Source organism: Nerophis ophidion, linkage group LG07 (assembly GCF_033978795.1).
Source record: "Nerophis ophidion isolate RoL-2023_Sa linkage group LG07, RoL_Noph_v1.0, whole genome shotgun sequence".
Taxonomy (NCBI): Eukaryota; Metazoa; Chordata; class Actinopteri; order Syngnathiformes; family Syngnathidae; genus Nerophis; species Nerophis ophidion.
Window position 1 is genome coordinate 44,032,161 of NC_084617.1, and position 26,527 is coordinate 44,058,687.

At 39.9% G+C, this 26,527-nt stretch overlaps 1 protein-coding gene across 4 annotated transcripts in view; it reads left to right on the top strand.

Moving 5' to 3' along the window:
• kiaa0825 (KIAA0825 ortholog) overlaps positions 1–26,527 on the top strand; it is a 523,244-nt gene that overhangs the window by 153,989 nt on the left and 342,728 nt on the right. For all 4 annotated transcript variants that reach the window (XM_061906242.1, XM_061906241.1, XM_061906244.1 and 1 more), the window contains 2 exons: positions 2,071–2,210; positions 15,727–15,906. In XM_061906242.1, coding sequence (XP_061762226.1) covers positions 2,071–2,210; positions 15,727–15,906 — 320 coding nt within the window. The remainder of the gene's footprint in view (positions 1–2,070; positions 2,211–15,726; positions 15,907–26,527) is intronic.

Consider the following 26,527-nt stretch of genomic DNA (forward strand, 5'->3'; position numbering starts at 1 on the left):
CATGCCTTTGGTAAGTGCCGGAGTGAGAAGAGGTTTTAAAATAATTAGCGCATGCTTACTTTTATCGCATGCCTTTGGTAAGCGCAGGAGTGAGAAGAGGTTTTAAATTAATTAGCGCCCCGGCGGCAATTCAAGGAAATACGGTAGTCATTTTACTATATCGCACAGAGACAAACCCGCAATATATTGCTTATATCGATAAATTGCCCAGCCCTACGATGAACACTACATATATTTCTATATGACGCCGGATAACACTCCGGGAGCCGTCACTTTTTTGCGCTCATTATCCCGGTACTTTCCCGGCCGGCTATTATCTGACCGCCGTGTTGCTGTAGGGAGGAAAAGTGGAACGACACACATTGCGGAAATAACATTATTCTCCTTGCGTCGGCTAAACACAAATATATTCCACAACCCCAAACATGTCTTTTTCAAAGCCTGCAGTGAAGAGACGGGTTAATGATGGGCAAAGACAATTCCAGGAAAACGGTGGGAGAGGGGTTAGTGCGTCTGCCTCACAATACGAAGGTCCTGAGTAGTCCTGGGTTCAATCCCGGGCTCGGGATCTTTCTGTGTGGAGTTTGCATGTTCTCCCGGTGACTGCGTGGGTTCCTTCTACCTACTCCGGCTTCCTCCCACTTCCAAAGACATGCACCTGGGGATAGTTTGATTGGCAACACTAGTGTGTGAATGTGAGGGGGAATGTTGTCCGTCTATCTGTGTTGGCCCTGTGACGAGGTGGCGACTTGTCCATGGTGTACACCACCTTCCGCCCGATTGTAGCTGAGATAGGCACCGGCGCCCCCAGCGACCCTAAAGGGAATAAGTGGTAGGAAATGGATGGATGGATGGATGGAATTCCAGGAAAAGTGAGAGATGCAATATTTCTTTGTCTTATTTGCACAGAGAAAGTTGCAGTGCACAAGGAATATAATTGGAAACGTCATTATACAGACATGCTGAGGAGTATGCAACATTTTTTTGAAAAAATATTTTCTCGCGGCCCAGCCTCGCTCAGACTCTGCGTCCAGTGGTCCCCAGGTACTGTACATTAAGTTTGAGACCCCTGCTTTACCACTTTTGACGTGTGTTTGGGGTCATGTGCCTGTTGGAATACCCAACTGCGCCCAAGACCCAACCTTCGGGCTGATGATTTTAGGTTGTTCTAAAGAATTTGGAGGTAATCTTCTACGACCACCATGCTTGACGGTAGGAGTTGTGTTCCTGGGATTGAAGGCCTCTTCTTTTGTCGTCCAAACATATTGCTGGGTATTATGGCCAAATAGCTCAATATTTGTCTTTTTTTTTCAACCTTTGGCCAGATTTTGGACGCTAGCGGGTCGTAGTTTGGGGACCCCTGTATTAAACTAATGGAAATATTTGCAAAACTGGACCATAATTGCCGATAATGAAGAATTTGGTTGAATCCCTCAATTAGGTGGCTCGCTGCAGTCAGACAAATTTTATATTCATCTGCTTTGCAAATTTACAATAAATAATTTGATTATTGACGTTTACTAACTGACTTTATGTCCATGTCCGAATTGCAATGCATCTAAAAATGAATTATTTTCCGCACCTCTCACCACCGCCATATTTGACTTTAGGTAAAACACAACAATTATCTTCGTACTCACTTGTGTTGCCAACTTTTGGGACAATAATGGCTTTGAGTTCAGTGGATAATATAATGCTATCAAGCTGTACAGTGATTCTTCTAAAATATATCCAATTTTCATTTCTATACTATCGTCCTTTAGAAGATTGTACAGTTCTGGAATATAATGGTTAATGAAATGTGTAGGATGTACCAACTGTTGCTATGTGTGCAAAAATTTATAAAATACTCTCCGAGTTTTAATCAGGGAGTAATAAAAGTAATTTTTAAATCCATCAAAACTCAAATTTACTCCTGCACTGCATTGTTCTATACTTACCTCACACTCTTCAAGACATGTTTGATTTAGATCTGTCTCCTCCACAATTGTGAGATATATTCCCTCCTTTTTTGTCTCTCACCTGACACTGCAGAAATGTCAACTTGTTTTTCCATCTCTCTGCTCTCAGAGATGGCCTTATGGGCCAGGAAGCATCTGCATGTCAGCTCAGGCTGCTGACCTCCGACCCTGGAAGCAATCCCAGGTTGCTACTGCGATTGCTGCTCCACAGAGAATGTCACCTGCCCCGTGTTCTCCTGGAAAACTCTTGTGAGTCAAGTCTTATGTGTTTGCCGTCCAAGTCAATGCTGGATGTAAGCTCTTGCTAAACAGGCACAGTGTGAATGCTTTAAGGACCGCAGTAGGGTTGTAAGGTATACCGGTATTAGTATAGTACCGCGATACTAATGAATCATATTCGGTACTATACTGCTTCTAAAAAGTACCGGGCAAGCACAGTCATCATTTTTTGTCATCACAACATTTCTTTCGTTTTTTTAAAATGTATATTATGTTAATAAACTCAGGAAATATGTCCCTGGACACTTGAGGACTTTGAATATGACCAATGTATGATCCTGTAACTACATGGTATCGGATTGATACCTAAATTTGTGGTTTCATCCAAAACTAATGTAAAGAATAAATGATTATTACATTTTAACAGAAGTGTAGGTAGAACATGTTAAAAGAGAAAGTAGGCAGATATTAACAGTAAATGAACAAGTAGATTAATAATTCATTTTCTACCACTTGACCTTAATAAGTTCGACAAAATAATAGAATGGAAAATGACACAGTATTGTTTATTGTCCATTGAGGATCCCCAATAGCCATTGCACAAACGCCAGGCTAGTCTTACTGGGGTCCTTTTCAAAAGTTCAAGGTAATATAATAATACACAGATCCAGTTACAAAACATACACATATCTTATTACAAATAAAAGAAAGGAAAAAGGTAAATAAAAAAAACATTTTCAAAATAATAAAATAAAATAACAGTACACAGATCCAGTTACAGAACATACGCATATCCAGTTCCAATAAAAGAAAAGAAAAAGGGAAAGAGAAAAATGAAAAAGAGACAAAAAAAAGTTCTCTAACTGATAACATAGGGAGATTAACTCTTAAGTCTGAAAAGTAACTTTACATGTTTCTTAAATGCTTTCAAAAGGGAATAGCTCTTATATTTATCCATCCATCCATCCATTTTCTACCGCTTATTCCCTTTCGGGGTCGCGGGGGGCGCTGGCGCCTATCTCTAAATGAAGAGTATTTCATAATAAAATGCTTCTGCATACAACAGGGATTTTCATTAAAATAGTTCTTGGTGGTAATGCAAGTAGGCCTTGAGTTGAAGCTCTGGTACTGGTATGTTACTGCATACATCAGCAGACTAATTAGGAGCCTTTGTGTGTTTACTTACTGCTAAAAGACAAGTTTTCTTGTGTGTTCACTATTTTATTTAAGGACAAACTTGCAATAAGAAACATATGTTCAAATGTACTGTCAGATTTTTTGTTCAAATAAAGCCAGTAATGCAATTTTTTGTGGTTCCCTTTAATTAAAAAAGTATCGAAAAGTACAAAACAGTATCAAAATAATTTTGGTACCGGTACCAAAATATTGGTATCGGGACAACACTAGACTACAGCATTCATTTAATTAACGAGTTTGCTTTTCTGTAGGTACTATATGGTCATGAAAATGAATCTGGCACTCATTTGTCATAGATAACGTTGTTTTTGAGTAATTTGTAGCAACATTCCCTCCAAGGTGTGTGCCTGTGCGTATATACACACACACACACACACACACACACACACACACACACACACACACACACACACACACACACACACACACACACACACACACACACATATATATATATACACACATATATATATATTATATATATATGTATGTATATGTATATATTTATATATATACATACATATATATATTATATATATATATATATATCATATATATATATATATATATATATATATATATATACATATATATATATATCTGTGTGTATGTTTGTGTGTGTGTGTGCGCGTGTATATATATGTGTGTGTGTATATATGTATATATACATCATTGCGCTCGCGCCGCAGTGTTGGGCGAGCATGCGGCAAGTGCGCAATCTTTCAGTCAATTTGTTCGCGAGGAATATATACAAAATATATATTTATATGTAAATACAGCCCGGCCCCCGGCCAAATTTCTTTTAACCCAATGCGGCCCCTGAGTCAAAAAGTTTGGGGACCACTGCAATAAACAATAATCATCAACACGGTTCATTGCAATGCTTTAAAAAGGACTTCATTTCCATCGATCACTTTCAGAAAGCAAAAACGTTTTATATTCGGCCGTAACCACAACAAAAACATTAGTAAAAAACGTCTATCCAGCAAAACTGGACATTTTGTGCCGTACAAACTGGGCCAAGACCGTTTGTGATTCTACCAAAGCGCGTACTCTGCAACATGAAGTCTCCTCCAGTCTTCTGTAGGTGACGTCAGCAGGCAGTTCCGCCCGATTTTGGAAGCTGAAAGTGAGCATTTGCAAAATGTGCTGAAACGTGTTAGAAAACAAGCCTAATGTCACTAATATGCTGTGGGGGGTAAACATCATGTTTAGGTCCAGAACAAAGAAGAAATACATGCTGTGTTCTCAGCATTAGATGGGGTTTTAACATGAATGTTGTGCACACACATTACTGATTAAAAAAGTCAGTAAGAGTTGCATTGGTTGTATTACAAAAATTGCATCAGTGGCCTTGCGGTTAGAGTGTCCGCCCTAGGTAGGTCGTGAGTTCAAACCCCGGCCGAGTCATACCAAAGACTATAAAAATGAGACCCATTACCTCCCAGCTCGGCATTCAGCATCAAGGGTTGGAATTGGGGTTAAGTCACCAAAATGATTCCCAAGCGCGGCTACCGCAGCTGTTCACTGCTCCTCTCACATCCCAGGGGGTAGAACAAGGGGATGGGTCAAATGCAGTGGGTATTTTCACCACACCTAGTGAGTGGTACTTTAACTTTAACTTTAATAGCTAGAGTTAAAGAAAGGTGTCTGGGTCTGTTGGAGACTCTTGCTCTATAGCAGGGGTGCCCATTGCTTTAATCGCGAGCTACCCATCGATCTTGGAGGGTGTGTCAGTCGATTGCCAGCCGGGCATTGAAAGAAATAATCCAAACATTTGAGATTATAAATCTTCACTATGACGTCACTTTCCTCACTTGATTGACATTCACGGCACCTGAGGGTTTTGTGAGATGACGCTGACTGCTACCAGATCATTATTTAAAAAAAATTACCGACAGGAAGGCGAGAAACACTTTTTATTTCAACAGACACTCGCGCCGTACCTGCTGTCAAAACTCTAGAGACCGACTGCACAGTTCCTGTTTTCACAATAAAAGCCCTGCTGCATCCTGCTTGCGCTAACCAAATAAGTCTCAGAAAGCTGGCGTGCACAAGCTAGCAAGATACGGAGTTTGCTGCCAATGTATTTCTTGTAAAGTGTATAAAAAGGAGTATGGAAGCTGGACAAAAAGGATGCCAAGAAGCAACCACTTTCATGTGGTATTGGACAGAAAGGAAGACTTTTTTTCTCCTCCTTTTGAAAATGTGGACGTTATCATCACTACTGTCTGATTCCAATCAATGCAAGTCATCAGAATCAGGTAATACACCAACTTATATTATTGTCGTCATGAAAGAAAAGAATGAATATGTTGTGGTTATTTTTTTAGTTTATTTTGAACATGCATACAATTACAACATGATACACAAGATCAGTGTGAAGGAAAAAAAGACAGTCAACAAGGTGAGAAAAAGTTTTTATTTCAACCGTACCTCCCGTCAAAAGCCTAAAGACTGACCGCACAGTTTCTGTCTTCACAATAAAAGCGCTGCTCCATCCTGCCTGCGCTAACAAAATAAGAGTCTCAGAAAGCTAGTGTACACAAGCTAGCAAACCACGAAGTTTGCCGCCAATGTATTTCTTGTAAAGTGTATAAAAAGGAGTATGGAAGCTGGACAAATAAGATGCCAAAAAGCATCCACTTTCATGTGGTTTTGGACAGAAAGGAGGACTTTTTTGTGGTTACAGTGTCCGCCCTGAGATTGGTAGGTCGTGAATTGAAACCCCAGGCAAGACATAGCAAAGACTATAAAAATGGGATCCATTCTCTCCCTGCTTGGCACTCAGCATCAACGGTTGGAATCGGCGGTTAAATCACCAAATTATACCCGAGTGCGGCAAACGCTGCTGCTCACTGCTCCCCTCACTTCCCAGGGGATGGAACAAGGGGATGGGTCAAATGCAGAGAGTAATTTCACCACACCTAGTGGTACTTTAACTTTTTAACTTTTTCTCCTCCACAATGTAAAATGGAAAATGTGGATCTCATCACTTCTCCAAAATGGGCTGGTTCAGGGTGGAGGACAGAGTAAAACAACTATCACTATTAAATTCGCTACACCTCCCTGATACCGAAGTACATGTCGAACTACTTCCAGAACGTAAATGACCGCCACAACCACAACACCAGGGGGAGCGCCACAAACCACGTCAAACCCAGATTCCGATCTAAGAAAAGTCCTAAGTCATTCTCTTTCTATGCCACATCTACGGAATACACTCCCAACAGGTGTAAAAGAAAGTGCATCTCTATCCTCCTTCAAAAAAGAACACCTACAGGCAGCTCCAACCATAACCTTACCCCAACACCCCCCAGCCCCCACATTGTAAATAATTCAATGTATACACTCTGGTGATTAACTTGTATGATGACTGTATTATGCCGATGGTATATATTTGTACCATGAATGATTAACGTGGACTTGAACAAGTTGAAAAACCATTTAGTGGTTAATTGTACGGAATCCGTACTGTATTGTGCAATCTACTATTGAAAGTTTCAATCAATCAATCAATCAATCAATCAATCAATCAATCAATCAATCAATCGGCACTACTGTCTGATTCCATTCAATGCAAGTCATCAGGATCAGGTAATACATCAACTTATATTATTGTCTGCATGAAAGAAGGGAATATATACAGTATGTGTACACCTTTACCATGTGAACAAGCACAACTAAATAAAAATAAATACATAAATATTTATGAGGCAGATAACCTCGACTCGGTCATTAAAAAAGTGTTTTGCCCGCTGAAAAAGTGTGGACACCCCTGCTCCATAGTAACTAAACTCTTAACTTCTCCAGACGTTAGATGAGCTCCCTCTAATTTTATTAGGTCATCATCTTTGCCATCATCATTTTCACCTTGGTCATCAGCATCACTAAATCAATAGAGTGCAGTAATAAACACTCAACAGGCACATATGCTGACCTTTAAAGATGTTGCATTCCTCCTTCCCTCCCCTCCACTGGCAACAGTCTAACCTTTAAAGACTGTTGTGCACTCGCACATTAATTCACATTATAGTGACCTCATTAATAACAACTCTCACTGTCTCCTTCTATTGCTCTGCCACAGTCTGGCTCCGAGGCGCGACAATGCCTCTGCGTGGCGCCGTATATCAACGCCAGAAGCGCTGACTCTCGCGTGTTATCTCAGTGACGGGCTAATTAAGCGAGAAGTGGCAAGACAGGGGCTTGACTGAACGCTCGCAATGCCATGAGCGGCTGTGACCCGTTTTTGTGAACGGACAAATGAAAAGTAGGAGCGACATGTCATACGCGGTGTTGGGTCAGCATGAGCTCCCAGCTTCATTTCATGGAGGGGTTTTTCACCAAAATATTCATTCTGTTGCTTCAAAAGCCTGATTCTTCATGGTACTGTAGTTGCAAGAGTGTGGGGTTGATTGTGTCCAGTATCTATATGGGATCTATATTTGGCATGTACAACAAGATTAAAAGTTACATCCAACAACAGAGTCTAAATCCTAAATTCAATACATAAAATAGTTAATGGAGACATCCTTCTACTATCCAGGTGAGAGATTATTTACTTTTGTATAATCTAGTAGGGCTGCGAATCTTTGGGTGTCCCACGATTCGATTCAATATCGATTCTTGGGTCACGATTCGATTATAAATACATTTTTCGATTCAACTCGATTTTCGATTCAAAATCGATATTTTTCCTAATCAAAGCGATCCTCTATTCGTTCAATACATAGGATTTCAACAGGATCTACCCCAGTCTAGGTCCTAGAGGTCCATTGATCACAGGTAAGAGCTACTCTGCTAGCTTTAGTCACAGCTTCCCCCACTTTTAGCTTTGTCTCTCTGTAAAGTGAAGGTACAACATTGTCTGTAAAAACCGAGCGTGATGGGATATCATACCGTGGCTCAATAGTTTTGATCATGAACCTGAAGCCTTCTCTCTCCACTGTGTTGTATGGTCGAAGGTCTTTTGCAATGAAACAAGCGATGGATCTGGTTATTTTCTTTACCCGTTCAGAACTGGGTGGTAATTTTGTAAACTGGTGAAGTGTGCGTTGATCAGCTGTCGGTGTTGTTAGTGGATGATCCTTTTCCTCTGATTACTCTAAGTGGCGTCTGTCCAAGTGAGCGCGAGGATTTGAAGTATTGCCACAATACTTAAATTTAGCGTTGCAAAGTCTGCAAATTGCATGAGTCATGGAAAGCCCTTTCTTGCCGCGGTAAAATCCAAAGTGTCTCCAAACGTTTGTTTTCAAAGTCCGCGGAGGCGGTTGTATTTCTTCTTAAGACTGCTTGGTTTGTTTTTCTTCTCCCTGCGATTTAGCGCCAACACAACAGCACTACACTCCCATTAGTAGCTAGCCACCAGGTAGCCACGCTGCTTATTGCGCAATACCTACGGTACCCCAGAAGGCACATACACATTGCCAGGAGCAGGGGAAGAAAATCGATTTTTGAAAACTGAGAATTGATACTGAAACATACAACGTGAGAATGGAGATTTGAATTCGAATATATTTTTTTTCCCACACCCCTATAAACTAGAATTAGCTTTCACCAACTCAGAGGCGATGTAGCAGTTCAGTGTATCAATAGCTGTGTCAGCTAGTTAGCACTCTGTGATCACAGCGCCACTAAAACTACCTTTTTGCGTTTGCACTAATAACAACGAAATCGCTAATGTTTGATGAATATTCCGGTCAAGACATGTAAATTAAGTATTATTGGTAGTTTTTGGATGTTTCTAGAGGCCTTTATGGGAGGAATGTCGCTGCCTTGTTAGCCACCTCATATTAGCCATGTTTTACGACTTAAAATGCACAAAAAAAACAAAAAATATATGGATTTTTGTTTCACATACGGATCGTGATTGATAGGCTAAATTTAAAACAGTTCAGTTCCCCTTCAAGACAGCATAGAGGACTCAATAAGGCATTGAACTACACATTTTTTCATAAGTGTGGAGCGGCATAGCTCGGTTGGTAGAGTGGCCGTGCCAGCAATTTAAGGATTCCAGGTTCGATCCTCGCTTCTGCCATCCAAGTCTCTGCCGTCTTGTCATTGGGCAACACACTTTACCCACCTGCTCCCAGTGCCACTCACACTGTGTAATGTAACTTAGATATTGGGTTTCACTATGTAAATAGTCATTAGAGAAAAGTGCTATATAAATATAATTCACTAATTCACCAAATAAGTGTTCACACATCTGTTTCCCAGGACCCACGGTGGTCACAGCACTGATGATACCCAGAACACTTTCACCTTCAGGACATATTACTGGACAAGATAGTGGCATAACCCACCTAATAGGTCACTAATTTAGAGTTTGTAGATATATGATTGTGCGAGAAAGAGAGAAAAAAAGTGAACAGCATCAGGGATAAAATGATTTCTAATTTGGACCTTGAGTGGCGAGGCTGCTTCAAAGCCGTGTGTTATCAAGCTAAGAATATTAATGACCCTGTGCTGGAACAAAAGTTTTGACTTGTTCTTTTAAATTCAATTATTTTTAGTGAGCAGAAACCCAGACTGGAATACCTCATCTCTTACTGTAATGTTTTTTTCTTTATACAACAAAGTTAAATGATGCATTATATTGCATTACATTGTTTCACAACACACAAACATGGCGGGGACAAACATGGACCAATGCAAAACTTGTAAGGGCGAGCACTTCTGAGATACTAGTGAATGTACACTTTGCTGGTATTGTGGAATTCTGTTTGTCTTAGGAAATAAAGGAAATATAAGTAATTGGTTCAAGTTTGTGGCCTGAACTTGAACCAATTATTTACAGCAGCACATGCATATTTTAAGTATCATTCACTGTCATACAAGTAAGGATGGATACCGTTCACATTTGAACCAATACGAATAGAAATAATCAACCGTACCAATTTTTTTAAATTTTGTGCAGGAGTGCCCACACATTTTCAGCAGGCGAGATATTTTTCAATTGATAAATTCGAGGTGATCTACCTTGTATATGTACATATTTATACACATTTTAAATACATGTATATATATATATATATCCATTCATCCATCCATCCATTTTCTACTGCTTATTCCCTTTGGGGTCGTGAGGGCGCGCTGGTGCCTATCTCAGCTACAATATATATATATATATATATATATATATATATATATATATATATATATATGTGTATATATATGTGTATATATATATATATATATATATATATGTGTATATATATGTGTATATATATATATATATATATATATATGTGTATATATATATGTGTATATATATATATATATATATATATATGTGTATATATATATGTGTGTATATATATATATATATATTTGTGTACATATATATATATGTGTATATATATATATATATATATATATATATATATACTGTATACATACATATATAATTTAAAAAAAAGAATCAATTACTGGTAGCAGTTATAAGATATGTAGATCAGGATAATACCCAACACCAGTGAAATATGCAAATCCTTTTCAGCCTATATTCAATTGAATAGACTGCAAAGACAAGATATTTAATGTTCGATCCGGAAAACGTCATTTTTTGCAAATATTAGCTAATTTCGAATGTGATGCCTGCAACATGTTTCAAAAACGATGGCACAAGTGGCAAACAAGACTGAGAAAGTTGAGGAATGCTAATCAATCACTTATTTGGAATATCAGGTGAACAGGCTAATTGGGAACAGGTGAGTGCCATGATTGGGTATAAAAGCAGCCTCCATGAAATGCTCAGTCATTCACAATCAAGGATGGGACGAGGGTCACCACTTTGTGAACAAATGCGTGAACAAATTGTCGAACAGTTTAAGAACATTTCTCAACGAGCTATTGCAAGGAAATTTGGGGATACCACCATATACGGTCCGTGATATCTTTAAAAGGTTCAGAGAATCTAGAGAAATCACTGCACGTAAGCGATGATATTATGGACCTTGGACCCCTCAGACGGTACTGCACCACAAAACGACATCAATGTGTAAAGGATATCATCACATGGGCTCAGGAACATATCCGGAAACCACTTTCAGTAACTACAGTTGCTCGGTACATCTGTAAGTGCAAGTTAAAAATATATTATATGAAAGCGAAAGCCATTTATCAACAACACCCAGAAACGCTGCCAGCTCTGCTGGGCCTGAGCTCATCTCTTGCGACTGTGTTGGATCCATTATGGATTGAACTTTCACAGTATCATGTTAGACCCGCTCGACATCCATTGCTTTCCTCCTCTCCAAGGTTCTCATAGTCATCATTGTCACCGACGTCCCACTGGGTGTGAATTTTTCCTTGCCCTTATGTGGGCCTATCGAGGATGTTGTAGTGGTTTGTGCAGCCCTTTGAGACACTAGTGATTTAGGGCTATATAAGTAAACATTGATTGATTGATTGATCTACGATGGACTGATGCAAATTGGAAAAGTGTTCTTGGGTCTGACGAGTCCAGATTTCAAATTGTTTTTGGAAACTGTGGACGTCATGTCCTCCGGAACAAAGAGGTAAAAAAACATCCGGATTGTTACAGGCACAAAATTGAAAAGCCAGCATCTGTGATGGTATGAGGGTGTATTAGTGCCCAAAGCATGGTAAATTTACACATCTGTGAAGGCACCATTAATGCTGAAAAGTACACAAAAAGTCACAACATAGTGAAAATTGATGATCGCTAATTTTTAGGTCTATTTTTTTAATACCTGGCTGGAAATCGACTGACACACCCTCCGCCATCGACCAGTAGCTCGCAATCGATGTAATGGGCACCTAAATGAAACCAATACTTCTGTAAATGCTAGCAAAACAATAACATAATGACATGAATTAGATCTGTTAAGACGAGTGCTGAGTACCAAGTTCATCCACTCTGTCACAATTACATTTGGTTAAAATAAAAAAATGTGATGAGTCCTGTATTCTGACAAATTATTCCAACAGCTGTCATCTCTGACAGACCGCTGGATGTCTGCCACCCCCGAAACTAAACGGGCCTCTCCTCAGCAACCCCTGTCAACTTAACACACACACACTTAGTACACAATATCTGGACTGTATGTAGACATCTACAGAGGTTACACACCTCCAACAACCCTGTGCTTAGACAGCCGGCCCCACAAGGACATGCTGTCAAAACCTCCTCCCTTTCACTTCCTGACTGCGTGGCTGCACGTCCCTCTGCTGCAGGGCTTTGGAAATATCTTTTCTTGCCTTTATCCATCCAGCGCAGATGTGACTTTTATTTCCGTTTCTCATCCACAATGCCTTTTGTCCGCCCGTTCTGTTAACATCCATCAACTTGGGCAGCCTTGACATTTGCCCTTTCTTTCTGTGAAAGGAAAACATTAAAAAAAAAGAAAAAAAAAAGAGTACAAATAAAAATAATGATGATTAAAAAAAACTCTGTATTGTACAAATGTGTATTTGGGGCGCACTCATACGAAAAATAAGGGAAGTTGCAGAGTTTTTAGAAAAAAGTACAGTAGTACCTGAAATGATAAGCATCAATATATTATTTTGTTAAGGCCTTTATGAAAATGTTCACTCAAATCACAATAATCTAAATATAATGCCATTATGATTAGAAGTGTTGGACTGTTTCTTTGATACCAGATTGACTAAAACCAAAAACTGTTCGGTAAAGGTAGTTTTTCTTATTTTAGTGTAATAATTAGCGCTGTCAAACTGTTGATTTTCGAAATCAGATCAACAGCACTTTTTAATGGTAGTTAATCTTGATTTGAGTTAGGTTTGAATAAGACCCCAATATTTTGACCTAAATGCAATTTTATTTTGGAAATATCATACACAACCTATTTTTAAATGTTTTACTTAAATGCACATTGTAATGATCCGTTGCCCGGATCATGTTTCGTTTAGTTTTTGACTCCCTCAGATCTGTTTTTAGCACCCCTGGGTTTGTGTTTTAGTTGTCATGGGTGCTGATTAGTTTCACCTGCCTCTGATTAAGGATGCTCACCTGCTCCTGGGTACTAATCAGAGAGCTACTTCGTCCTCTTTTTCGCCACACACTTTCTGGCTGTCTTGTTTGCTTTACGCAACAGTTACGTTTGATGATTTCTTATTTCTTTGCTCACAAAGTTTTGCCTTGGCTCCATGTGCGATCGGAACGCGTCTTTTTTGTTTTGTATCTTTTCTTTTGGTATATTGAATCATTTATGAGGAATAAATCATTTCCTTACCTGCACTTTGCCTCCCAGAATTCCTGCTGCATTTTGGGAGAACGATCCGCGCAGTAAAATGCGGCCGAGACGTGAGACGTGATTTTATTTCAGCGAAATTTGCCACTGAACAGATCTTTGCACTGGCGTTTGCATTAGATGCCCATACAAAATGTTATTTACATCCTGATAACAATTCTTGTTCATCCAAATCTAAATTAATTCATATTTTCAGAAATGTTAGGTTTTTTTTTTTTTATAAGAATCACTTAAAACTAATTTAGGCCATCTCCATGCAACCAGAAAAAGCTTTTCCTAACCTCCAATATGTTTTGATTTCATTATATTTATTGTACCAAATACTACATTGCGAGAATTGATTGGAATCAAGAACCATGTTTAAATCGGTAATTGATTCTGAATCGAATCGTCAGCCCAGGAATCGGAATCGAATGGAATCTTTGGGTGCCCTAAAATTCATCCACTCATTAGTAATAATCCAAGTTTTGTGTTCAGGTTTATTTGGGAATTTGGACTTGATTTTTAAACTTTATTCCTTTTGTTCCTATATTATCTGCACCGGGAAGTCATATTTACTGGGGTTTGTCTGTCTGTCTAACAATAATAATAAAAATAATTATATATTTATTTAGTTTTGTTTGTGATTATGTGGCATTTAATACATTAGTCAGCAATGTTACACAATAAGTTATGGGTAGGTTTTGATGCAATGTTTAGGAAATGGGATAAGGAACAGGTGATTCCATTTTTGGAGTGATCTGGATCCTTTTTATACTTTGTTACCTTACATTTACATCACCAGGCACGATGGGCGGATTGTGATGAAACTTTGGGGAAACATCATAGAAGGGAAAAGGAACAATTGGTTAAATTTTGGAGGTCACCCAGATCACTGTTTTTGGGGAGGGTTTCAGGATTTTTTAATATTCGACCTAGCGGAAGTGTCGTTTTTACTCTTTCTCTATTTTAAAGGCCTACTGAAACCCACTACTACCCACCACACAGTCTGATAGTTTATATATCAATGATGAAATATTAACATTGCAACACATGCCAATACGGCCTTTTTAGTTTACTAAATTGCAATTTAAAATTTCTCGGGAGTTCCATCTTGAAAACGTTGTGTAATGATAACGTGTACGCAAGACGTCACAGGTTTTTAGGAAGTATGAGCGCTACGCACACACACAGCTAAATGTCGTCTGCTTTAACGGCATAAATACACAGTATTTTGGAGAACTGTGTTGTTGAATCTTTTGCAATTTGTTCAATTAATATTGGAGAAGTCAAAGTAGCAAGATGGAGTTGGGAAGCTTTAGCTTTTAGCCACACAAACACACGGTGATTCCTTGTTTAAAATTCACAGAGTTGAAACTTTACTGTGGATCCCGACCGCTTGTCAACCAGCAGGTTTCAGTGAGAAAATTGTGGTTAAAAAGTCGCCACTTACCGGATATCAGCTGAGCTTGCGCCTCCCATACAGCTGCCGTCGACTCCCCTGAGACACTGCGCGTCAACACCCGGCCGTGGACGTACACTTCCGACTATCAGGTACTGTTAAACTCACTAAAACACTAGCAACACAATAGAAAGATAAGGGATTTCCCAGAATTGTCCTAGTAAATGTCTCTAAAAACATATGAATCCGTCTCAATCCGTCGCTATCAATATCCTCAAACACGAATCTTTCATCCTCGCTCAAATTAATGGGGAAATTGTCGTTTTCTCGGTCCGAATAGCACTTTTTGTTGGAGACTCCCATTAAAAACAATGTGACTATGTGAGGAGCCCCCACACTTGTGACGTCATCGTCTGCGACTTCCGGAAGAGGCAGGGCTTTTCTCCAGTTGCGAACTTTATCGTTGATGTTTTCTACTAAATCCTTTCAGCAAAAATATGGCAATATCGCGAAATGATCAAGTATGACACATAGAATGGACCTGCTATCCCCGTTTAAATAAGAAATCTCATTTCAGTAGGCCTTTAAATGTGTTCATAGTACATGACTGGCTGTGAAGTCATTGCAATAAATAACAGCATAAATCTTGACTAAAATCACTCCTCATCCATTTTTTAGTGTTTCTCTTATTTTTAAAAATGTTATTCTTTTAATCCATCTTCTTTCTTCACAGATTTTTGCCAGGATAGCCACCAAGAAACATCTCCCGAGCATCGCCAGGCAGGTGATTCCTTCGTTGATGCACTTTTCAACATTTATACTTTCTTGAATGACGTCCCCACGGCCTTGACTCAGGCCCTTGAACCATACCTGGACTCTGCACATGTATGGGAGCATCTCTACTCACTGCCAGGTAAAATAGCCTGCAGCCATTGAGTACTGCTCAAGGGTATGAGAGTTGTCATCGTGGGCCTCTTCACAGTCATGGTTGCGCTGGTGTTAACTCGATACGTACAGAAAGGAACTAGATTGTCATTGCACTTAAAAAATACAACAAAATGTGTTTTCCAGTACAACCTGCCCAAGAACTTTCTGTATAAAGGGGTAGGTCGTGAGTTCAAATCCCGGCCGAGTCATACCAAAGACTATAAAAATGGGACCCATTACCTCCCTGGTTGACACTCAAGGGTTGCAATTGGGGGTTACATCACCAAAAAATTAATCCCGGGCGTGGCCACTGCTGCTGCTCACTGCTCCCCTCACCTCCCAGGGTGTGATCAAGGGTGATGGGTCAAATGCAGTGAATAATTTTGCCACACCTAGTGTGTGTGTGTGTGACAATCATGGGTACTTTAACTTCAGACTGAACAGAAAAACTGATTTGTCGCCACTTTGCGGCATCCTGTGTAGAGATAGGAAGTAAAGGTAAAGATGGCCTCATTCTGCAGAGTGACATCGCGATATCACTGTTGGTTGCTATGGAAGAGTCCTTGCTCTAGTCCAACAAAGTCAAAAAACATCCCAGGTGTCCCTGAAGGAACTGGGGAAGGGAGTTGACAGTGTCTTTCGCTGGGTGTGTTTACAGCATGACCTTGCCAAGGCCAGTGCAGAGGGAGCTGAATTGTAGACCAGGATTGTTTTGGGAAGGTTGAGCAGGCTTATGTGTCTTTTCTGGTTCTCAAATTGATCATAATTTCGCTTTGCAGAGCGGAAAGTTTCTTTGAGATGTTATCCAGTTTGCGGTTTAGTTCAAAATAACTTCAGTCTGAGGGCCCATAGCTGTGACCCTCCTGTCAATCAATTGTGGCAGCTTTGGTGTACCTTATCCTTTTGCCAGCATTTTCCTAAAATGTCGATACCCCAGGACAACGTTTACTCCAATCAGCGGATGTCTGGTTGTCATGATTCCAAATAGGTAGATGTCTTCAACATCTTTGAGGGAAAAAATCGTCAGACACACGACCCTCCACTTTTCCCATGAGTCCATCGTGTATCCAGCAACAAACTTTCCGTCTGGACAAGCAGGTTCCCCCGAACCCGGGTTTCTCAACGAGAAGATTGTGTCATTTTCGTTGAGAGGCCGTTGATCAATTCCATTGTTTAGATTTTGGAGAGCAGCGCAAAAAGGGTCTCCAAAAAAGTTAAGACAAGACGAGACAAAGAACCCAAAGCAGGAAAGGTAAGGAACAGTGAAGGGAATCATCCGCCTTTGTTGAGAGCCAGGAAGAAAATATGAAAACAATATGAATTCAAATGTATAATCACATCATGATGCTATTAGTAATTTCCCTTGCAATTCAGTGTTAGCATTTAGTTTTTCTTTCAGAATATGAACTTGTCACAAGCTGATATTTAAATTTACAGTAGCTTTTAGGGAGTCAGGCAACAAAAATGTTTGTAATTCCTGTTGTATTAAATATGTTGAAAGTCAAATAATCTTTGATTGCATGCAGTACAAAAAAGATCAGGTACCTTACTAATGTGCAGTATCTCAAAGCTTTTTAGGTCCACATAAAATTAACTGATGGGCCAGATCTGGGTCCAGGGCCTATAGTTTTACACCAGCACTGTAGCTCAAATGAACCTCACACAGTTTTTATCATATTGGTGTAAATGCAGTGTGTCATTTTTATAGGCTGCTGCTGTAGTTCTCTACCAACCTTTAAGGCTGAACTTTAGTAGGTAGCGTCTATAAAAGGACACTGACGAACGAGACTTGACCGCATCATTTAAAATGTCAAACACTAAAAGCTTGTAATATTTCATGATATTTCAAGGGCTAGTGTGCAATTGTAAAACCATGATTATTCTTTTTTTTTTTTAATTCCTTTTTCTTATCTCTATCTAATGCATATTTTGACACGGAGCCCCTGTGGAGGTTTTTGTACTTACTTTGTAATTTTTATATTCTGGTCGACTGTTAGTTATTGAAGTATTAATTAGGGTTAAGTCTGGACTTGGAAAGAAAGACATTGAGATGACAGGAGCAAGGTAGACCTTCATTGTCATCCAAACACTGTTTAATTACACAGACAAATTATTTGAGTACTGTATTTTACGGACTACGGAGCGCACCGGGATGTAAGCCGCACCCACTAAGGTTTTTTAAGAAAAACATTTGTTTCCATGTGTTATATTCAATGGACTGTAAGCCACAGATACCGTATTTTCCGCACTATAAGGCGCACCTAAAAACCTAAAATTTTCTCAAAAGTTGACAGTGCGCCTTATAATCCGGTGCGCCTTATATATGGACCAATATTGAGCCACAACAGGTCTCGCAACTACGGTAAGCAGCCACTAACTTCATTTTCCCCTGTAGAAGAAGAAGTGCGCTTCTTCTTCTACGGTAGGCAGCCGCCGACCTTATTTTCCCCCGTAGAAGAAGAAGCGCAGTGTTGCTGCTGTTAATGTTAAATTCTCTCGTTGCTACTAATGTTAAAGTCTCTTGCTGCGGCTCTATTCCCGTGTTCAACTGTGTGACTGATCGCCTTGGGTTTAAACTCTGTGTCGTAAGCACGTCTCTTAATAAAAGCCATTTTGGGGTCTTTACATAAACACACAGAAACAGCAAGCCTCCCGCAGTCATATATCCCGACAACATCAAAAATATATATTTATTGTGAGAAATCATTAAGATGATCAGTGTTTCCACAAAGATAACTATCATTAATTATTAATAATAACATAGAGTTAAAGGAAAATTGTGCAAATTGGCTATTTCTGGCAATTTATTTAAGTGTGTATAAACTGGTAGCCCTGCGCATTAATCAGTACTCAAGAAGTAGCTCTTGGTTTCAAAAAGGTTGGTGACCCCGCCGTAGATGTTACTGTCACATATGCATGTACAGTAGATGGCAATATTGCCCTGTTTAAGAGTGTCACAACATTGCTGTTTACGGCAGACGAACTCCTTTACGGTAGACGAAAACGTGACTGCTGTTGTGGTGTGTTGTTACCGTGCTGGGAGGACGTTAATGAAACTGCCTAACAATAAACCCACATAAGAAACCAAGAACTCACCCTCGATCATTCTACAGTTATAACGTCATTGGGCAGACACGCTGTTTATATTGTGGGAAAGCGGACGTGAAAACAGGCTGTTGACACGTCACTCAGGTCCGCATGGAGCTGGAGGGGGCGTGGCCTCCAGCTCCGCCTGAATTTCGGGAGATTTTCGGGAGAAAATTTTTCCCGGGAGGTTTTCGGGATAGGCGCTGAATTTCGGGAGTCTCCCGGAAAATCCGGGAGGGTTGGCAAGTATGGTGACATTATCGTTAGAGCAACGTTGAGTTATTGATATATTATTGCTTTACACTATTTCGAGTGTTAATATATTGTGATTGCACTAACGTTTGATTTATCGTAACAGTTTCAGACTGTTTTTAGTTGTTTATTGAATCGGGGAAAATAATAAAACAGCTGTTTATTCATTTTGGGAGTGAACAGAGTTTTCAGAACGCTGGTTTGTAATCTATTATTAAAGTTTGACTGACCTATCTGACTGTTTTGTTGACATTCCCTTTAGCGCCGCTCCATCTAAAGGATGCATATTGTAACCCCAGCCTCTACTGTAGCATCTATTCTATGCGCCTTATAATGCGGTGCGCCTTATATATGAACAAAGTTTTTCAAATAGGCCATTCATTGAAGGTGTGCTTTATGATCCGGCGCACCTTATAGTGTGGAAAATACGGTATATACTTTGTGAAATGAGTAATTTACACAGAAATATTTTGTAATTGTTTATTTACATATCTAATTGTTTCCATGCTGTGTCTGTAACACGCCATAAAATGGCTGATCAAACAAAAGCCATTGTCATTGGCTCACTAGCTCACTAGCTCACTAGCTGCAGGAGCTAGCTCTCCAATAAGCTAAACAGACTCAATACCTCCACAGAGAGATTTTGTTGAATTTACTGAAAATTGTGAAACTGAAACAATACAAAAATAATGCCATTTTAAGTTAATAATACTAACACAGACACTCATAAATGTAGTAGCATATTAGCTAATGCCAACGACGCTAGCTTGATTACATTACGAAAGCACGTACAAACATGCATGACAAGACACCTACGGACATCAGACATGGGACAGTTTAGTAAGTAAGAACTGTTTTAGTTATATTGTAAAACTTACAACATTGCTTGGAGTGATGAATCAAGAATCCATACGAGTAGAACCATTGTGGACGGCTAGAAGACGGAACGGCTCTTGTACTTCTGGTTGAAAGCACTAAACAGAAGAAAATACTGTAGATGTTCACGCCGCAACACCTGGGGCAAGCAAACTCATCCAAAAGATGGTGCCGTAGCACAAACAATAAGACACCTTTTCAGTGTCTTTGCTTGTGTGTTTTTTTTTTTTTTTTGCTATTTCTACCCTGATGCGGGATCTGAGCCGAGGATGTTGTTGTGGCTTGTGCAGCCCTTTGAGACACTTGTGAGTAAGGTCTATATAAATAAACTTTGATTGATTGATTGATTGATTTATTTGCATTATGGCTGTCAGGGAAGAGAAATCCCAAAATTAGCTACACGGTTTTATAAAATGCAGAGTTCAAAGTGTAGGAAATAGTAGTGGCTTATAAGCCGTAATTGACGTTACTGGGCTGTGCCAAATCTTGTTTTTATTCCAGTTATTAACATTCATATACACATGTTTATCTGTTCCACTTGCATCACATACTGTGGAAGCAAGTGGCACTGGTTTCTAATCAATACACCAGCATACATGCAATTCATTGATAGAATGGCTGCTGTGTAAAAACTAAGTGACTTTGAAAAATAGGTCTAGGTCTTACCTGCCAAGCAGCACTGCCTCGTCAAACAGCTATATCATTTTGTGTTCCGCTCTAGTCTTTTTCTGCGGGTCTGAGGTCACACATTGGTTAGACGTCCCTTAAGATTTCCCAGCACTTCCAATACTTTATCTCTCCCGTAGCATTTGCTCCTACAGCTGCTACTGTGGGAAATTTATGGCTGCCACACAGCTTCAATGCAGCATCGCTAGGCCGCCATCAATATGAGTTGGATATGAAAGGGCAGCACCATGGAAGGCAGACTATACATATGCGCACCTTGAGAGGGTACTAACATTTCATGCCACTGAAAGTTGATTGAACACATCTGAATTTAACCGGTTATGACTTGCTTTATTGGAGACATTTTTGCAGAATATCTCAACAATCTGTAGCTGACATTTCTGTCTCTGACATCATGAAGTATTGCTACTGACTCACAATAATTGATGTTCACTTACTTATTTGTTGCTTTTGCAAGTAACTTTATGTGTCTATTTTTAATCATGAATACAAATGTATTACTTTTTTTTTTTTTCCTTACTAATCAACCAAGGCTGATTAGTCAGCTGGGATAGGTTCCGCATCACTCGTGATCCTGAACTAGATAAGCGTTAAAAATGCAGGATTAAGGAGTTTTCAAAAATATATGGCTGGCTACCTGTAAATAGGGATGCATATTGCTTGGATTTTATTGATATCAATACCAATATTTCTTACCAATACCAATATTCATTAGTAGTCATTAAGGCTGGGCACCACATGATTTGATTTGATTCGATTCTTGAGGGTAATGATTTGATTCAAAATTGATTCTTTATTCAAAATAATTCTTGCTTCATCCATAACATTGGGTGGAAGTTCTAGGATTAACGACATTCCTCCATAAAATACATAAACAGTTCGGATCAATTTCTATATTACTGAAACAGTTTTTTTTTTTTTTTTGTTTTTTTTTAATCAAATGCTTCCTAAACATTTATAAAGTCAAATACAAATAAGACAACAGGAGAAGTATCAAACACTCTTTTCTAAAGTAAATGTGTACAGCAGATATAGATCATCTACATCAACTATATGATTTGTCTGATTGACTGGACAGGAGAGATTAAAAAAAAAAAACATTTTATTTTTTTTTATCGATTAAGAATCGTAAAACATTTGAATCGTAAGTTTTTTTTGACACCCCTACTACTCAGTAGTACATTGACCTGCAGGTATTAATAAACATCAGCATATGCATTTTAGTATTCAATTTTCCTATTAGGAGGTGTTGAAATTCGTCTGTAAAATAACCAATGCTAACCAGTAGCAGCTATTGGAATCCTCCATTTACAGGGATGAGTCCGCCCAGGATATTGAGTTTTAAAGCTGTCTAAATAATGAAATAATGAATAAAAACAGCTGCGATCAATTTCTGAAAAACCTAAAAGAAAACTGGTTTTGTTTAAAAAAAAGTATTCCCAAACATTTAATAAAGTCAAATAGAATATAACAGAAAGTACTTTATTGATCCCTGGGGGAAATTCAGCACCACAGTTCGCTCACAATAGACAATAATAATAATAAATACTGTATACCATATATATATAATATATTACATATGAATAGTATAAATATATTCTACATATATTCTACATTTAAGTGCAGTCAAGAAGGAACATATGCATTATACAGTCTGATGGCTGTCAGTATGAAGGACCTCCTGTGTCGTTCCGTGTTACATTTTGGGAGTCTGAGCCTTCCACTGAACATGCTCATTCTTTCCGCAAGGTCCGAGTGTAGTGGGTGGGAGGTGTTGTTCATAATGGCTAGGAGTTTTGCTAGACTTCTCCTCTCTGACACCACCGCCAGAGAGTCCAGCTCCACTCCCACCACGTTACTGGCCTTGTCTACCAACTTGTCCAGTCTGTTTGTGTCCCTCGCTCTCAGCCCGCTGCCCCAGCAAGCTACGGCGAACAAGAAGGCGCCCGCAACCACCGACTTGTAGAACATTTTCAACATCTTTGTACAGACGTTGAAGGATCCTAGCCTCCTGAGGAAGTAGAGGCGGCTCTGTCCCTTCTTGTAGAGGGCCTCAGCGTGTTTTGACCCATTCAGCTTGTTGTCCATGTGTACACCGAGGTATTTATAATCCTCTACCATGTCCACATTCACCCCCCTGATGGAAATAGGGGTCACTGAAGTACTCCTCCTTCTTCTTAGGTCCACAACCAGCTCCTTGGTCTTTGTCGCATTAAGCTGGAGGTGGTTCTTTCCACACCATGTGACAAAGTCCTCGACCAGTGTCCTGTATTCCTCATCATCACCATCCTCAATACACCCCACTATCGCAGAGTCATCAGAAAACTTCTAAAGGTGGCAGGACTCTGACTGATAGTGGAAATTGGTGGTGTAGATGGTGAAGACGAAGGGGGAGAGGACTGTGCCCTGCGGGGCCCCGGTGTTGCTGACCAGCCTGTCAGACACACAGTCCTGCAGTTGAACGTACTGTGGTCTGTCAGTCAGGTAATCTATAACCCAGGACACCAAGGGGGCCTCCACCTGCATCTTCTCCAACTTCACACCCAGTAGCCCAGGCCGTTTAGTATTGAAAGCACTGGAGAAGTCAAAAAACGTGGCCTTCCCTCTGCTCGCAGGCTTGTTCAGGTGGGCGTGGACTCGGTTCAGCAGGTAGATGACTGCGTCCTCCACTCCCAGTTGTGGCTGGTAGGCGAATTGGAGTGGGTGCAGGTGGGGCTTGACTGTAGGGCGTAGTTGTTCCAGGACAAATCTCTCCATGGTCTTCAAGATATGGGAGGTTAATTATATTGACCTACATTGTACTCAGTGGTGTTTCGTCAGGGCCAGCAAGACCTTCTCTGCTGGCCTAACATAACCTGAAATCATGATCATAAATAAAGATAAAAGTAATCTTTAATTTACTTTCCCTAAATATCTAATAGTATTCATATTCTCTTCCTGTCATTTTATACTCTTTCCAGTGTTGTTGTTTTTAGGTTAGAGTTTTTATCCAATCATAATTCAGCTAGCTTACATTGCCATGCCGTACCAAATCTGCCCGGGGCCTTCAGAATCAACAATGCGGGCGTCCGTGCACCGTAAGTCAATGGGCACATACAGTTGATAGATAATTGCGATGGCCAATCAGATCACGAGTTGTCGTCAGTAAGGCCTTCTAGCTGGCCTCACGTTAAACGTGACATTTACGCATCCTGTTAGCGGATGAATTTGATAGTTGCGATAGCCAATTGGGTCACAGGTTGTTGACAGTAGCCTATCTAAGTAGCCTGATGTTAATGAGACTGTGATTGGATACTCACTTGTCACTCCAAAGTTAGTATCCAATCAATCCATACTTGAGTATTCACAAGTTTCAATTTAGTAGGGAGTGTTGCGCCACAGCATACCAGGCTAGCAGAGAAGGAGAACAAAATGTTGATTAGGTGGCAGATATATATTCGCAAAGCCATTTTCAAGAAGGATATTTAAAGGGAAATGTACATCTTGTGAGACGATGTCGGCCAACCCTGCAAGCTAGCTCTGCTGTTCTGGCGATGAAATGGGAAAACGCTCGGCATTTCCACTCAAATTAACCGATGACGAGGGGTACCACTGGCTTATACCGCGTGGAATGGGTGCTTCAAATTGAGTGTTGTAATATTTTATTTCTTTATTTTTTCATGTTTAATATGTTTTTTGCAATTTTAATTTTGACACTACTACATACGATATGTTTTAATTGCTGATGCGGGTTTATTGATTTTTAAATTAGCCAGGAAATAGCCCATTTTGTACACTGTTAAGGGGATTCAATAAATAGTAGTGCGTAAATGTGTTCCTGTATAGCAGGGGTCGGCAACCTTTACCACCCAAAAAGTCATTTTGACCAAAATAATAAAATAAAATAAAGAAAACAATGGGAGCCATAAAACTCTTTTGAAATTCAAAATGAAATAACACTGCATAAAGAGTTTTTTTTTTTTTTTTGTTGCTTTGTGCTATGTGTAAACCAGGGGTCTCAGACACGCGGCTCACACCTTGATTCGAAAATTTAATGTTAGTGCGGCCCGCGAGTTTTATATGAATACCGCTTGAGAGCATTACACTTGCCAACCCTCCCAAATTTTCCGGTAGGTTCCCGAATTCTCAAAGCAACTATTCTCGCGAATATCTGCTGATGTTCACCCAAATAAAAATAATAAGGGCGTGCTATGAAGGCAGTGCCCCTGACACCTTCTACAACATGTAAAAACGGCTAGCCAGCCCAGTAACATGTTGTACGTGGCTTCCACAGATACACGCACACGACTGCAAGGCATAATTGTTCAACAGCCATACAGGTCACACTGAGGGTTGTGATATAAACAACTTACTAATATGCGCTACACTGTTAACCCACACCAAACTACAATGACAACCGTGCGACAGTTGAGGTGGAGGGGGTTGGGCGGGCGGTGTTTGGTGCTAGCGGGGGTGTATAATGTAGCCAGGAAGAGTTAGGGATGCATGGGATTCTGGGTATTTGTTCTGTTCTGTTTATGTTGTGTTACTGTGAGGATGTTCTCCCGAAATGTGTTTGTCATTCTTGTTTGGTGTGGGTTCACAGTGTGGTGCATATTAGTATGAGTGTTAAAGTTGTTTATATCACAACCTTGAGTGTAACCTGTATGGCTGTTGACCAAGTATGCCTTGCAATCTTGTACGTGTGATGAGAAAAGCAGCGAAATACATGCGCCCGCCTGGCACGCAGATAGCATAGTGTAAAAGCGGGCGCGAAGACATGTTGTAGAGAACGTTAAAAGTTTAGCCATCATGGCACGCCCTCAATATTGTAGTCTGGGTGAAAATCGGAGAATGTTAGCCCCGGGTGATTTCCGGGAGAGGCACCAAAATCCGGAAACCTCCCGAAATAATCGGGGGGTCGGCGATTATGCAGCTGAGCCACATCAGAGTGGCCAAAGAGCCGCATGCGGCTCCGGAGCCGCGGGTTGCCGACCCCTGCTGTATATAATTTCTCTGGCAATGGTCATGTAGTGACATTAATTATGGTATTTTGAGAGGTAATCATAGAAGTTGGACATCACTGAAGGCCGAGGTGGGAACCGCACGACTTGCCACTAGTTGTACTGGTTTTAGCATATTTGATGTACAAACCCTGTTTCCATATGAGGTGAGGAATCGTGTTAGATGTAAATATAAACGGAATACAATGATTTGCAAATCCTTTTCAACCCATATTCAGTTGAATATTCTACAAAAACAACATATTTGATGTTCAAACTGATAAAAAAAAATGTTTTTGCAAATAATCATTAACTTTAGAATTTGATGCCAGCAACACGTGACAAAGAAGTTGGGAAAGGTGGCAATAAATGCCGATAAAGTTGAGAAATTCTCAACAAACACTTATTTGGAACATCCCACAGGTGTACTGGCTAATTGGGAACAGGTGGGTGCCATGATTGGGTATAAAAACATTTCTCAATGAGCTATTGCAAGGAATTTAGGGATTTTACCATCTACGGTCCGTAAAATCATCAAAAGGTTCAGAGAATCTGGAGAAATCATTGCACGTAAGCGATGATATTATGGACTGTTGATCCCCCCCGGTGGTACTGCATCAAAAACAGACATCAGTGTGTAAAGGATATCACCACATGGGCTCAGGAACACTTCATAAAACTACTGTCAGTAACTACAGTTGGTTTGTACATCTGTAAGTGCAA